Genomic DNA, 14327 nt, shown 5'->3' on the forward strand with positions numbered 1-14327 from the left:
AATACTAGTCGGTTGTAAAGTATGGATTGTAAAGTAAATACCTAGGTAGGGACGGAGGGAGAGTGGGAATTGAGAGGAAGGAAGATGAATGTGTTGTCACGAATACATTCTATTCTAATTTTTCATTTATACATTACAAGATACAAGTTATATGGAGTTAGTTATGATAGTTGGTTAGTTAATTCTATTTGCTTTTGGTTTTATTCATGAGTTTTAAGTGTTCACTTATTACTCACTATTCACTATTCACAAGCACCAAAAAAACAAAACACAAGAAAGTTTATTTTTCATTAATTAAGACTCTTAGACTCTAGGATGACGCTATTATCATCTATATGGAATGATTAAAACGCTCAAATGCCTGCTTCAATCTTCTTGTGCCAAAAGTTACCGCTGTTGATCCCCATATGGGAACAAACCACGAATTTTTTTCCCAGCAAGTAGCAATTTGAACTTTTGAGCGCAAAAATAGCAAGCAGTTTTGATACCTATGAGCCCGTCTGAAGTTTTATACACACGAACTACCTAATAATTAATAACACGAGGGAATATCCGTAAAAGCTGCACGCTCCGTAATTCATGTGCGCCTGTAAATTATGAGTTTAAAAGTTTTAAGCCGACTTCTCGTGCTGTGTGGAGACACGCTGGAGTGAGACGACTAAAGAGGTATAAGTTAGCGCTTTGTTCTCAAAAAATGACATAAGAGTCAGGGATCTCCACTTACCAAAATCTTCCAGAGATCTTTGTTTTTGATTCTTCTTTGGTGATTTACCATGCATGAGGTTGTCAAAACCAGAACTATCTTGAAGTAGATAATAGACTCCACCCATGATACAGAAAACTCCAAAGGAGAATACCCAAATACGGACAACGGCAACAATCGAAGTTCTACCCCCAACGAAGAAACCGAACAGCGTGAAAAATGTTGCAATAATATCGACAACGAGGATAGCTCCAGTCAATTGCCACGATGGAAGTGATGACCAGAAAGGACCATTGGCTCGTGTGATGAAAATCAACCAATTTTCAGTGAGAGAGATCTCGAGGAAGACAACCTCATCAAGAACACCAAAGTTTTGAACAATACCGCCATTTTCTCCGCGAGCAATCATGGTGGTGAGAGTAATCCAGGTGCCGATGGCGAGAACAACTCCAAGGAGAACGGACATACCCCACAATTTTGGAAGGTTCCACTTGACAGGAGTCTTGGAGAAAGGCGCATTATCATATGCAATAGCAAGAGTTGCAACATCTGCAAAAATGGCAATGAAGACGACCAGTTCAATGTTCAGGGACCTATTCAAGATGGCGATCCAGAGACCAAGGAAAATTTCAAGATGGATTGACAAGGCAATACGATAAACAACATAGGCGTACATGCGATGGAAAATCTGTCGAGATGTCTTGAGAGCGTCGATGATAGCACCAAGTCCAGGAGCCAAGAAGACGATATCAGCTGCTGAACGAGCTGCATCGGAAGCGCCTTCCACAGCGATACCAGTATCAGCTTTCTTGAGTGATGGGGCATCATTAACACCATCTCCGGTCATAGCCACAAGATATCCACGCTGTTGAAGAATTTCAACAACATTGTATTTATGTTGCGGGAAAACCTCAGCAAATCCATCAGCGGCCTCGACGAAATCATAGACCTCGGAACCAGGCATATCTCCTCCTCCACCAAGACCAAGACGTTCAGCATTATAAACGTTAGTGCCTAGTCCAAGTTGTCTAGAAGTTTCACGAGCGATACCGACAGCATCACCTGTTAACATCTTGATTGAAAGACCTAAAGTTTTGGCTTCATTGATAGTACGGGCGGTATCATGACGTGGTGGATCAGAGCAAGGCATGATACCCAAAATCTCCCACTGACCCTCACCGCGCTTTCGTGCGACACCAAGAGAACGGAAGCCACGAGTCGCAAACTCAGCAACCTTGTTCTTATAAGCTTGGTCGATCTCATCAGGAATCGGATGGTCTTCTTCAACGGTTTTCAAAACAAAGAGTGGAGCTCCTTTGACGCAGATAATCTTTTCTCCTTGAGGCGACTCGACAACAGCTTGAACTTTCTTGGAAACAGGATCGAAAGGATGGAACTCAAGAACTTTGTACTTGGACAGAACGGACTTGGCGCGTGGGTAGTAACGAAGAGATTTTAAGAAAGCCTTATCGATGGCATCGATACCCTTCTTCTTCCTGGAGGCAGCAAGACAAGCAGTCAACATAAGATCATCAGGTTCCACGCCTGGAACAGTAAATGGTTCGGCGAGAGAGAGCTTGTTCTTGGTCAATGTACCAGTCTTATCCGAGCAAAGAATTTCGACGCCTGCCAGTGACTCAATAGCGGACAATTTCTGGACGATAGCTTTCTTCTTGGCCAAATATGCAGCACCGACAGCCATGGTAGTAGTGACGACAGCAGGGAGACCGACAGGGACCCCAATGATTGTGATGGCTAGAGTATATTCAAGAATAAGAACGATTGGGTTCGAGCGATAGAATGAGGAGATCCAGACAACCAAGTTGGTGAAGATAACCAGGATCAAGAGCACCGTGCCGATACCATTCAAGACCTCTGTGAAATGACCGGTTCCTGCAGAAGCTTGATTGACCAAAGCTGCTGCACGTCCAACAAATGTATGATCTCCGGTGGCAGTAATGACCATGAAAGCTTCACCGCGCTTGACACCAGAAGATGCATAACATGTATCACCCTTATGTTTATCGACGGCAAGAGACTCTCCAGTGATGGCAGATTGATCGACTTGAAGGAAGGCATCGTCGGTAACGATACGACCATCGGCGGGAATAATGGTACCCTATGAGAAAATATCAGCATCTGTTGAAGAAATGGATAAATACGTCGACTTACTTCTTCAATCTGAAGGATATCGCCGGGGACAACTTCAGGAGCTTCAATCTCATATAGACGACCATCACGGAGAACGACAGCTTTCAGAGCAAGAGTCTTTTTCAGTTCATCGACAATGGAACCTGCTTGGAATTCTTGAACAAAACCGACGGTGGCATTGAGGAGGAGAAGTGCGCAAATGACACCAAAATCGACCCAATCTTGTAAACCTGCAGCGAGAACAGCAGCAGCCTATTTAAATTTGATCAATTAGCAAGGACGTCTTAGTGTGATTCAATTAGAAGAACTTCTAAGCTACTCCATTCGGATGTCTCGAATTGAAGGCCTTGGCCTTTAACACTAGATGATCTGTGGAGGATCCATGCAGATTTAAAATGCGCGAAAATGATGGGGTGCGGGGGATGGAAGGATGATGGTAAGAACTTTGTGTCAACGTACCTCCATAACAAATTGAATAGGACCGACAAAGTATCCAAGGAACTTGAGGAATAAATTCTCTTTCTCTTCCTTCATCTGATTCAAACCCCATTTCTTACGACGAACTTGAACCTCAGCATCTGTAAGACCGATGCGAGTATCTGTTTGAAGTAAATCTTCTGGGACAGGACGTTCTTGAGCAGGACCATTTTCTTCCTCGGCCTCTTCATCTTCAACATGACCATCTTGAGATTCGAGTTCATCGATCAATGCATCCATGTCCTCATCTTCTTCTTCCTCTTCCTCATGCTTGGTAGCACCAGGAGTAGAGTTTTCAATGCCACCATTTTTTTCGTCGAATTGACCGGGTTCAATGTTAGCCTTTAAGTGATTTGGAGGTGTATCGGATGAGTTGTTGCTCGATTGGGCACCTGCTGTATCATGGTGAGGGAGACCATGATGTCCGGCCATATGTGCCATGGCGACAGCGACCACGGTGAGAAAATTAAAGTGGCAGATAAATCACCTCAGTTGCTGATTTAAGATTTGTTGAAGTAATAAGTAAAGTAAGTAACAAATTCTTGGGGATAAACGACGCGAGCTGGTCGAATATGAAAGAATTCCTATGATTGGAAGATCTTAATGATTAGGAACTGTTATATTACTTTCTTGAAGAAGAGGAATAAGAGGATGGGTAAGTTGATGTCGAGAAGTTGTGTCGAAAAAGAAAAAGTAGAGAAGATTAAATCGGAAGAGGAAGGGAGACAAAAAGTCGGATAGAAAAAAGTGAATTGGGATTAATGGGATGATTGGAAGAAAAAGATTTTTATCAGAAGGTCCGAATTTGTTAATGTTATTTAATTGGGAAGTAACGATCAGCAAAAAGAGAGAGAGAGAGGAGAGAGAAAGGAAGATTGAACGAGAGAGTGAAGTAACACTGCTTGAGGGAAAATGGTACGTACATACAATACAGTATTCTGGTTCGCAAGTCAAAAGCTTCAAGTGAGTGAAATATAATAAGGCTAGGTGACTCCGCCTTTGTTATCATAAAATTTTCAAACATCTTTCCCTTTTGTTTCTTTCTTTTTCTGATATATGAATGAATTGAATACATTGAACAATTTCCTTTATCTTCCGACAAGATCAATTTCCCAGTAACCAGTGGCAGTAACCAGTAACCTTACATCTTGATAGATAATTTCACAGCACCTTTTTATATCAATCTATCTTTTTGCAAACTTACTTTATTCAATTCTATTAATGGTTTCTATTGGTTTCCAGGAATTGACTTTGATATATCTATTTCTTATTTGTCTTTCAATTGATCATGCACTCTTAGCCATAACATATCATACTAGATATCACATCATTTATTTACTTTCCCCTCATTGTTTTGCCTCAAAGCACGTCCCACCCCCAGATTACCATCGAAAAGTACCTAGGTAAACAAACAGAAGAAAAGCCCAACAAATCAAAAATCAACAAATCAAAACGGGGGAATGGGTAAGAAATGTGACACTCAAGGATTTCTGTACGTTGTCTCTACTTCATCCTATTGGATGGAATCCTTTACTTTCGTACCTGTAGCCTTCCTCATCGCATCTTCACTACCCGCATACTAGGATAAACAGTCTCCGCATTTTTCAACATATCTGCCCAGGTACCTACCTAGTGACGTCGATTCATTTCTTCACCATTAGGTACTTCTATTACGAAAATTCTATTACGAAAATTCTATTACGAAAATTCTATTACGAAAATTCTATTACGAAAATTCATCCATCTATGAACAGTTTGGAATTCGCAATTTACACTGTTAGTTTTAGTATCATTCGATCTCGAATACCTACTAGCTCAACTAATAAACAATTCAAACGACTCCAAAACAAACACCAATAATAAGGTTGTTTTTAACTTTCCTTTCCTCTTCAAGGATTACATTAGTGTCGCAGATCATGGCAGTTAAAAGCTCCACTCCAAAAGCTACGCCGAAAATGAATAGTCATGTAACCTTAACCCGCTGCCTGAATCAAAATATCCTCCGTTGAATGGATGGGTCCGATATGTTGGTTCGCGGGGAAAAGTGGGTCATTTAAGAGATTAACTTCATCCTTACTTTACCTTTGGGAAAAAGCAATTGCTGGAATCTAGAGATATTAAATAGGTATTTATTAATTGGAAAGCTATCAAGATCGATTCATTAACCATCTGCTAAGTGGCAGCTTTAATAATTACAATATATACGAAATTCAGATACCTATCAACTAAAACTACCTACCTAGGTACTGTACAGCGGTGAAAACCAGATACAGAGTACCTAATCAACTTATCTTGTATTCCCATACATTCTTTCCAATCAGCAAATTAGATACTATACTTACGCCTCTATGCTTCTATCCCTCAATCCTAGACCTCCAAGCATGCTCTAATCCGAGCAAACAAACAAACAAACAAAATCATTGCCTCTCTTTCCCCCAAATATCTAGGTAGGTAGATAAACAACAAAAACCTCAAGTTACATACATACATACATACATCTCCTCATCTCATACATAACCATCCACTCCAATCCTATCCTTTAATAATAATTCTTCCCGACTCCACCGCCACAATTCACAAGTACCTAACTAGTCAAGCAAAAATTATATATGAGGGATTTCTTTACCTCGTCGTACAATATCCGTCTGGGCGAATTGTAATTTGTATCTCTGATTAGGTAAGTATATGTATCTAGGTATCTAATATGTATTCAATAATAAGAAAAGAATAGTTATTAAAGGATTATTTGTTACGACCACGGATCTTATACTAACCGATCGTGTGCTTACGAGATACGATTTGACCGATTTAGTATGGAATTAAGGTGGTGTGGGGAACAAATATGCACAGACCCTGTTAAGCTTAGATCCGGTTCGATAACAATTACAGAACCATGTGATTAGAGGATCATATGATGGAGCATTGGAGGTTCGAAGGCTCCTATGGCTCCTAGTTACGAAGATCTATATAGCTAGGAAGGATCCCTTATTGTAGAGCTTCGTGCTCAAGATCAATCATTTAGTATACTCTACTATTAGTTACGAATTGCATATCATTACTGTTGTGTTACGAGGTTTGCCGTCTAGATCACGTGAAAGTGCTCTAGGCTCTCGAGGTGGTTTATAACTAGGCGTCAAGCAGGGACTTAAAGTAATGACAATAATGCAATTCGTAACTAATAGTAGAGTATACTAAATGATTGATCTTGAGCACGAAGCTCTATACAAAGGAAATCCATCTTGATTATATAGACCTTCATGCCTATGGCTAGTCAGGACCGCTGCGCGGTCCTGGACAGCCAGCGTTCCTGGACAGCCAGCGTTCCTCAGCGGTCCATAACGTGACTTTAATCACGTTACCTTGGTTTAGTCATGTGACGCGGCATAGAAGATAGCCGTTGTAACATGTTGTTACTTAAGTCCCCGCTTGACGCCTAGTTATAAACCTACCCCGAGAGCCTAGAGCACTTCCACGTGATCTAGACGGCAAAACTCGTAACATATTTATTTATATAAGTATTTTTTTTTAAAAAAACTTTATTTTCAATATTTCATTACTCACCTTCTAAAATAAACAAAGAGATTTTCATTTGTTAAATATCTTTTTCAATCAATCAATTTAATAATATTACTCTCTTTAAGATGAATTAAGATATCTACTACCTGTGACGGAAAAGTCGTAAACGGAGTCAATTCAATCACTTAGAATCTAAAACTAAAGAACTAAGAGGATTCTAAGTAAGAAGGTCTTTATATACAGGGCTAGTGCACGTGAGCCACTAGTGGGATAACAACCGTCACGTAACACTACCTAAGTATCATTTCTCAATAAACAATACCTAATTAAAAGTATCATCTCCTTCACAGCGCATCATCAAACACTAAATACCAAAGTAATCTTACCCTTTCCCCACCCCTCAAAAAGAAATCCAAAACAACAAAACTGTACAGGAGCCCAAGATCACGTATCACACACACACCAAGCACACTCCACCATAATTAAAAAATTAAGTATAATCCTATAACTACCGTAAACAGATACATACGACCATAGACTGAGGAGAATTGGGCATCCCGTCCGCTCTGCCATACACAAGCCTCAGATCGGCAGATTAGTAGTTGGGTGGGTGACCACCAGCGAATCCCTGCTGTTGTATGTTTTTTGCTGTCTCATTTTTAGATCTGAATGTGTTGTTTTGTATTTGATCATATTGGTTTATGTTTTCTAGAATAAAGGAAACTGAATCAATCATAATTATATAATATATATTTATTCTTTTTATTTATATTTCTCTCCTCGATTTGATTTTGTTTATATTTATTTGTGACCAAAAGGGTGTTTATAGACCAGCAATTGTATTTAACTTAGAATCTACAGGTGAAGAGCACCTGTAGATGGGGATAGCTACTCTATATATACACAAATGAATGGCCTAGCCGCAATGGCTAGGCAAAAAGAAGTCATATTTATTCCTCCAATGATCTTACTTTACCGATAACCATTGATACCTAGTACTTGTCCGGATCTGATCCTCAGGTCACCTAAATCGCATACTAATCTCGAGTAATCGTATCATGTGTGGACATGGTTAATGTACCTGAGGTTTCTTATATAATAAAGGTGGGAGGAAAGCAGGGATTTCCGTCACATTACCCCCTCCTTTGAAAAAGCGAGTCCTCGCGCTTTTCATCATAGGTCTGTCACCCGTTTCATCGTCGTAGTTGTCGTCTCCAGCGTCATATCGTTCAATCCATCGAGGCAAGGCCTTGGGTGGTCCAGCCTTATTGGGGTTGGCAATGTGGAATTCCTTAAGTTTATGTGGAGAGTATTTGAGATCATCTGCTGGATACCAAGTAGGGTCAAGCGGATGATCTTTCCAGGAAACTTGATACATAATGTTCTTGTACCTGAGTTTCGAAGCTAAGATCTCCTCCACCTCCCATTCTTCCTCTCCGGTGACATTAATTGGAGGAGCGGGGGGATTAACTTGGCCGGGAAGTGGGTCTTCCGCTGCCAATCGGAGCTTTTCGGGAGGAAATACGTCGAATATGCGCATAGAGGCAGGCAGGGCAAGGCGGTATGATTCACCAATCTGTTCAACAATCTTGAAGGGCCCGGAATTGGGGAAATCCAACTTCCGAGAGGGGCGCTGGGTCTTGTAATATCGGGAGTCCAACCACACTGTATCTCCTACCCTAAAGTCGGGAGTACGGCGGTGTTTATTGTGCTGTTTAGCCATCCGATCTTGAGCGCGCTGAATTTGCTGTCGGGCGAAATCCCAAGCATTATGGGCACGCGTAGCGAATTCGTGGGCTTGTTCAACGTTAATTTTGTCTGTAGGATTGGAATTATGTTCTTTCCAATCCCAATCGATGCGAGGCTTGTATCCATAGAGCACTTCAAAGGGGGTCATCTTGCTGAGGGTATCATGAGGCAGAGTGAGCTGAGCGTAATCCATCAATGGGAGCAACTTTGACCAGTTATCTTGATAATAATTCACGAATGGGCGAAGACGTCGTTGCAAGTATTGATTGTAGATCTCCGTTTGCCCATCAGTAGCGGGATGGTCAGTAGAAGAATGTACTAGCTTGATTTTCAAGATAGAGGAGAGCTCGTGCCAGAATTGACTGACGAATTGGGTACCTCTGTCGGATAAGATTGAGGAAGGAGGACCGTAGTAACGATAAACATGATATATGAATAGCTCGGCGAATTCTTTCTCTGAGCACTCCTTAGTACAAGGAATAGAGATAGCTTGCTTGCTGAGCCTATCGATAACAACCAGAATATTGTCATACCCATACTTGTCTTTATTGAAGCTACAGAAGTCCATTGTGATATGTTCCCAAGGGCGTTGAGGAATACTAAGGGGCTTCAAGAGTCCAGGCTTTTTATCCCGCGGGACTTTGGAACGTCGGCATAGATCACAATTCCTGACGTATCTAGCAACATCGTCTCGAAATCCTTTCCAATAATAATGCTCGGAAATGAGTAATGAGGTTTTCTCAGCATTTGGGTGGGCAGTGGTAGGTTGAGCATGGACTTCGCGGATGAGATAGGTGTGTAGATTGTCAGTAGAGGGGATAACTACTCTTCCCTTATGAAGGAGTAAACCATTCTCAATAGTGAGTGGGGATCTTCGATTGGGATCCTCAGAGGCACGAATAGCTTCTCTGCGCATAGCGGTGAGGCTAGTTGAATTGCGGTTAGCTTCTAAGATTCTGTCGATTACTGTGAAGAATGGCTTGGCTCGTTCGAGAGGTGCCAGAATAGGAGCTTCCTTTGCCTGGCGGAGGATGTTGGGATCTAGTTGATCAGGTCTAAACAACTGTTGAGCGCGTTGTTCCTTCTTTTGGTGATTGGTGGCTTGGATATCATCCTCACGGCGGGAGAGCGCATCAGCCAGAGGGTTTTCTTTGCCAGGGCGATACATGATGAGGAAATTGAAGTCGGCAAGGAGTTCGGCAACACGAGCTTGTCGGCTATTCAATTGTTTGGAGGTCATAAAGTACTCCAAAGCTTTATGATCAGTATAGACCTTTACCTGAAAAGGGGATCCTATGAGTTCGGCTCTCCAATGACCAAAAGACTTTGCGATAGCGGTAAGTTCTTTATCATGGACAGGATAATTAAGTTCTGCAGGAAGCATGGTCTTCGAGAAATAGGCTACGGGGAACCAGTGATCATCATGCTTTTGTGATAGAACAGCGGCGATTACTCCATCGGAAGCATCGGTTTCGAGCATGCTTTCAAGCTTGTAATCGTAATGTCGGAGTATGGGAGCAGTGGTGAGGAGACCTCGTAAAGTATTGAAGGCTTCTTTGCATTCCTGATTGAAAGAAAAAGGGACATTTGTCTTGGTTAGATGGGTCAAGGGTGAAGCTATCACTCCATAGCTAGGAATGAATCTTCGATAGAAATTGCAGAATCCTAAGAAGGATTGTACACCTTTCAGAGTGGAAGGGTATTGCCATTCCTTCACGATAGCAACCTTATCAGGATCAACTTCAATACCGGTAGTAGAGATGATGAACCCCAAGTACTTAGTCTTGGTGACATCGAATTCGGATTTCTTGAGGTCTGCCTGAAGGCCAGCATCTCGAAGTCGTTGCAGAACCTTACGGACATGAGTATCATGTTCCGAGGGATCCTCAGAATAGATGAGAATATCGTCGAGATATGCTGTACAGAAATCATCGAGGTAATCGAAAAGAATATCATTCATATAGCGTTGGTAGGTGGCAGGACCATTGGTAAGACCAAATGGTAGAACTTTGCATTTGTATGCTCCGTATCGAGTACGAAAGGTAGTATACTCTTCCGATGCTGGATCCATACGGATGCGGTGGAAAGCTTGGCGAATATCAAGCTTGGTGTAAATTTTGGCACCTTGGAGGCGCGCCAGGGTCTCGTCGATCAAAGGGAGAGGATAACGATCCTTGCGAGTGAGAGCATTGAGCTTGCGGTAGTCGATACAAAATCTTAAACTTCCATTAGATTTCTTAACGAAGAGGACAGGAGCAGCGAAGGGAGCTTGGCTTGGCTCGATGAATCCTTTAGACAGATTATCGGTCAGATATCTTTTGACAACCTCTAATTCCTCAATAGACATTTTGTATAGTGGAGAATAGGTTAAAGATTCCTCAGCTCTATCTTCCAATTTGATCGAATGATCGTAAGAGCGATGAGGTGGTAGGATATCCGACTCTTGTTTGCTGAAAACATCTTCGAATTCGTGATATTTATCAGGAAGCGGAGGTTCATCGGGTTCTAACATAGCTAGGAGGGCTAAGGCTTTCGTGCTACGTTCTTTGGAAGAGCGTTTAAGGGCTTGTTCAAAGGTAGCAAGTTCATTATGGCGATCTTGTTCCTCATAGCGTTGATCGAGGAGGGTCTCAACCTCATGATAGGTACATGTAAATAACTGATCCTTTTCTGTAGATTTTAAAAGATATCGATTAAAGATATGTGCATCGATTGCAGCGATATCCAATATTGAAGGGGTATCCCATGATGAAATAGGGTAAGTTAAACGTGGTTTCCGAGGATAAGGTTGAGTGGGCTTAGGCGGAGTCTCAGGGCTTTTCAACAGTTTATTCATTCGAACAATATCTCTATTTAAAGACTTCTCGTGGGTATTCCCTCGCTTTGATGAAATGGTTGGGGCCAATGTTTCTAAAGCAATGGTATCATTGTGATCTGGTTGGCTCAGCTGGGGATCAATCAATGGAGTGGGTTCAATTGGATCGGATTGTTCGATTTGGTCGATTTGGTCGAAAGATTCAACCAAATTGATCTTTGGAGCTGCGATATCCTTTCCAAACTTCCGATCCCTTCGATCGGCATCGTATTGGTGATAACGATTGATAGTTTTCTGGATAGGGAGAGAGTTTCGAGGAATAGTGATATATCGCGAAAAAGAAACTGAAGGGGGGGTGCTTTCAGGCCACCTGAATTGTCGTCGGCGACAGTTCAACCAGATGTCATGGTAAGCTAACCATTGGCGTCCGAGAATAATACGATGACTTCCAAGTGGAAGTATCAAAAAAGGGGTTTTGCGTTGTATACGCTTGTCTATATGTAAATCAAAATAACTAACAAAAGAAATATCATATTTCCCAATAGTGCCATCGTATCCTTTAACAGATAGAGGTTTGGGAAGCTTGCGCGTTTTTGCTTTTGAGAGGAGGTCCAGATGTTTAACCGTAGCTGGATCCATGAAAGCATAACCATTTGCTCCAGAATCGATCAGGGCATCGAATTTTACTGCGATCCCATCACGTACCAACATGATAGGTACTGTGATATGGGGACCTCCAAGAAGGGTGCGTAAATCGAGTCCTGACATATCCTTTATGAATCCCATAAGCGAGACAGTGCTTATGGTTGACCTTTTTTTGATCGAGGGAGATCTTCCTCGGAGCTTGTGAATGTATCCAATGCATCTTCATATTTCTCACTATAGTCCTCATGGGCATCGAGAAGGGCGACCTCATCGACTTCGTTGAAGCTTACTACATTGGTCTCGCGAGAGGCAGAAGGTTGTCGATTGGATTGGATATTAGGGGTGTTGAATGTGCCGTGCTTAGGCAGGACAGCATTCGGAGGGATATTTCCTCGGGCGGCCGATGAAGCAGGAGGCGAACGGACAAATCCGGAGGTTCTGGATTGTTGTTGATCGGAGCGGAGTGTGGTTCCAGGGTTCCGAGTGCCAAGAGTTGGGGCTTTGGCCCTCTGATAATTGGGCCGGGCATCAAGTCGTTGTTGTGCGATATCAGAGTTCTGCAGGGCTCTAGCATATTCTCCGACTGTGCGTGCTTGATGGAATTCTTGTTTGTTGTCGTGTACTAAACGATATTGGGTCTTATCAAAGAGATCGTTCTTCAATCGTTCATCGTCAGTAATGGCGGCACGAGTAGCAACATCTCGAAATCTACTATAGAACTCCCAAAAGTGTTCTTTTGAAGACATACGCAAAGCGTTGTATTCAATATTGGCGGTAGCAACCTCAGCTGGGTCTGTAAGGATAGCGACGACATGATCCACTAGTGCATATGCATCGTAATCATCATCCAAGTAAATACCTTCGAGCAGGGTCATGGCTCGATCTTCGGTCTGATTGAATACCCATGTACGGCGTGCGTTCTCTGATCGGAAATCATGGTGGTAATCGAGAAGGTGGCCTAGGATCATCTTCTCCCAAGCACGTATACGGATATTAGGAGCCTTCCCATCCGAGAGTTTAGATGAAAGATTGGGAATGCGTCTCTCTGGATAATATGAGGCAGGGGGATTTAGCAATGATTGTTGTCGTACAGCTTGAACCTGGGGGGTCTCTCTTCCTGGACCACCGGAGAAATCAACTTTCCGTTTTGATAACAAGGGAATTGATATGGGGCGGCGGGGATCGGGTGCAGGCGTTTTTTCAATTGAGGGAAGGGCCTGGTTCTCGGGGTAATCCGGGTCGTGCCCTGCACTCGCGGGAGTGGGGTGGAAGGGGCTGTGTTTCCTAGCGCGTGGTCCTGTTTCTTCGGGAGGAACGATTGGTGGAAATGGTCCTTTTGCTATTCGTAATCGGTCCGCTTCATCTCGTCGACGTAATTCGTTTTGGAGCTCCAATATCTGATTGCGTAGCTCGAGTTGCATTGAGGCATCTGAGGGGATGGGCTGGGAAGCTTCCGTAGCAGAATATTGAGGTAAGGGATGTGGTCCTGGTAATTCGGAATCATTAGGGTCTTCGTCGGATAAGGATGGTGGTTCTTGCTCTTCTAGTTGTGGAGGAGATCGTGGTAGTGCTCCAGAACGAGCGAAAGGATCTGTTAAGGTAGGAACTTTCTCTTTTCCTTTCCGGCTTCGTGTATTCACTCTAGAGGTAATTGGGGAGTTGGCTGGTGATTCCTTCGGAGGGGCCATCTTGTTATGTAGCAAGTGGTTTCCGATTTTGTCGTTTTTATTTTTTTAAGGGGTTGGGAGAGCCTTACGTCGAGAGAGTGCGTCTCACGGAATTGGGGCCTTCAAAAGGTTCTTTTTGCTTCACCTCCGGGTAGGTGTAGAACGTCTTTTGGAATTAATTTGAGAGGGAGGTTTGAATGTTTATTAACGACTGATCCCTCAGTCGAATCGAATATAATAATGACCTGTAGATAATGTGACCAAAAGGGTGTTTATAGACCAGCAATTGTATTTAACTTAGAATCTACAGGTGAAGAGCACCTGTAGATGGGGATAGCTACTCTATATATACACAAATGAATGGCCTAGCCGCAATGGCTAGGCAAAAAGAAGTCATATTTATTCCTCCAATGATCTTACTTTACCGATAACCATTGATACCTAGTACTTGTCCGGATCTGATCCTCAGGTCACCTAAATCGCATACTAATCTCGAGTAATCGTATCATGTGTGGACATGGTTAATGTACCTGAGGTTTCTTATATAATAAAGGTGGGAGGAAAGCAGGGATTTCCGTCACATTATTAATCACATCAATATAAA

General features: G+C 42.5%; 2 protein-coding genes across 2 annotated transcripts; both read right to left on the reverse strand.

Annotated features, from left to right (window-relative positions):
- Positions 1–611: 611 nt before the first annotated feature.
- Positions 612–3772, reverse strand: SS1G_03736 (plasma membrane ATPase; the record flags this gene model as incomplete). Its single annotated transcript, XM_001595597.1, has 4 exons — positions 612–658; positions 725–2822; positions 2876–3106; positions 3314–3772. 4 exons carry the CDS (start codon positions 3770–3772, stop codon positions 612–614), a joined length of 2835 nt encoding a protein of 944 aa, XP_001595647.1.
- A 4147-nt stretch (positions 3773–7919) lies between these two features.
- Positions 7920–13744, reverse strand: SS1G_03737 (hypothetical protein; the record flags this gene model as incomplete). Its single annotated transcript, XM_001595598.1, has 2 exons — positions 7920–12172; positions 12292–13744. The coding sequence occupies 2 exons, from the start codon at positions 13742–13744 to the stop codon at positions 7920–7922; spliced, it is 5706 nt and encodes a 1901-aa protein (XP_001595648.1).
- Between the last annotated feature and the right edge of the window lie 583 nt (positions 13745–14327).

This window comes from Sclerotinia sclerotiorum, genomic scaffold, assembly GCF_000146945.2.
Source record: "Sclerotinia sclerotiorum 1980 UF-70 scaffold_4 genomic scaffold, whole genome shotgun sequence".
Classification (NCBI taxonomy): domain Eukaryota; kingdom Fungi; phylum Ascomycota; class Leotiomycetes; order Helotiales; family Sclerotiniaceae; genus Sclerotinia; species Sclerotinia sclerotiorum.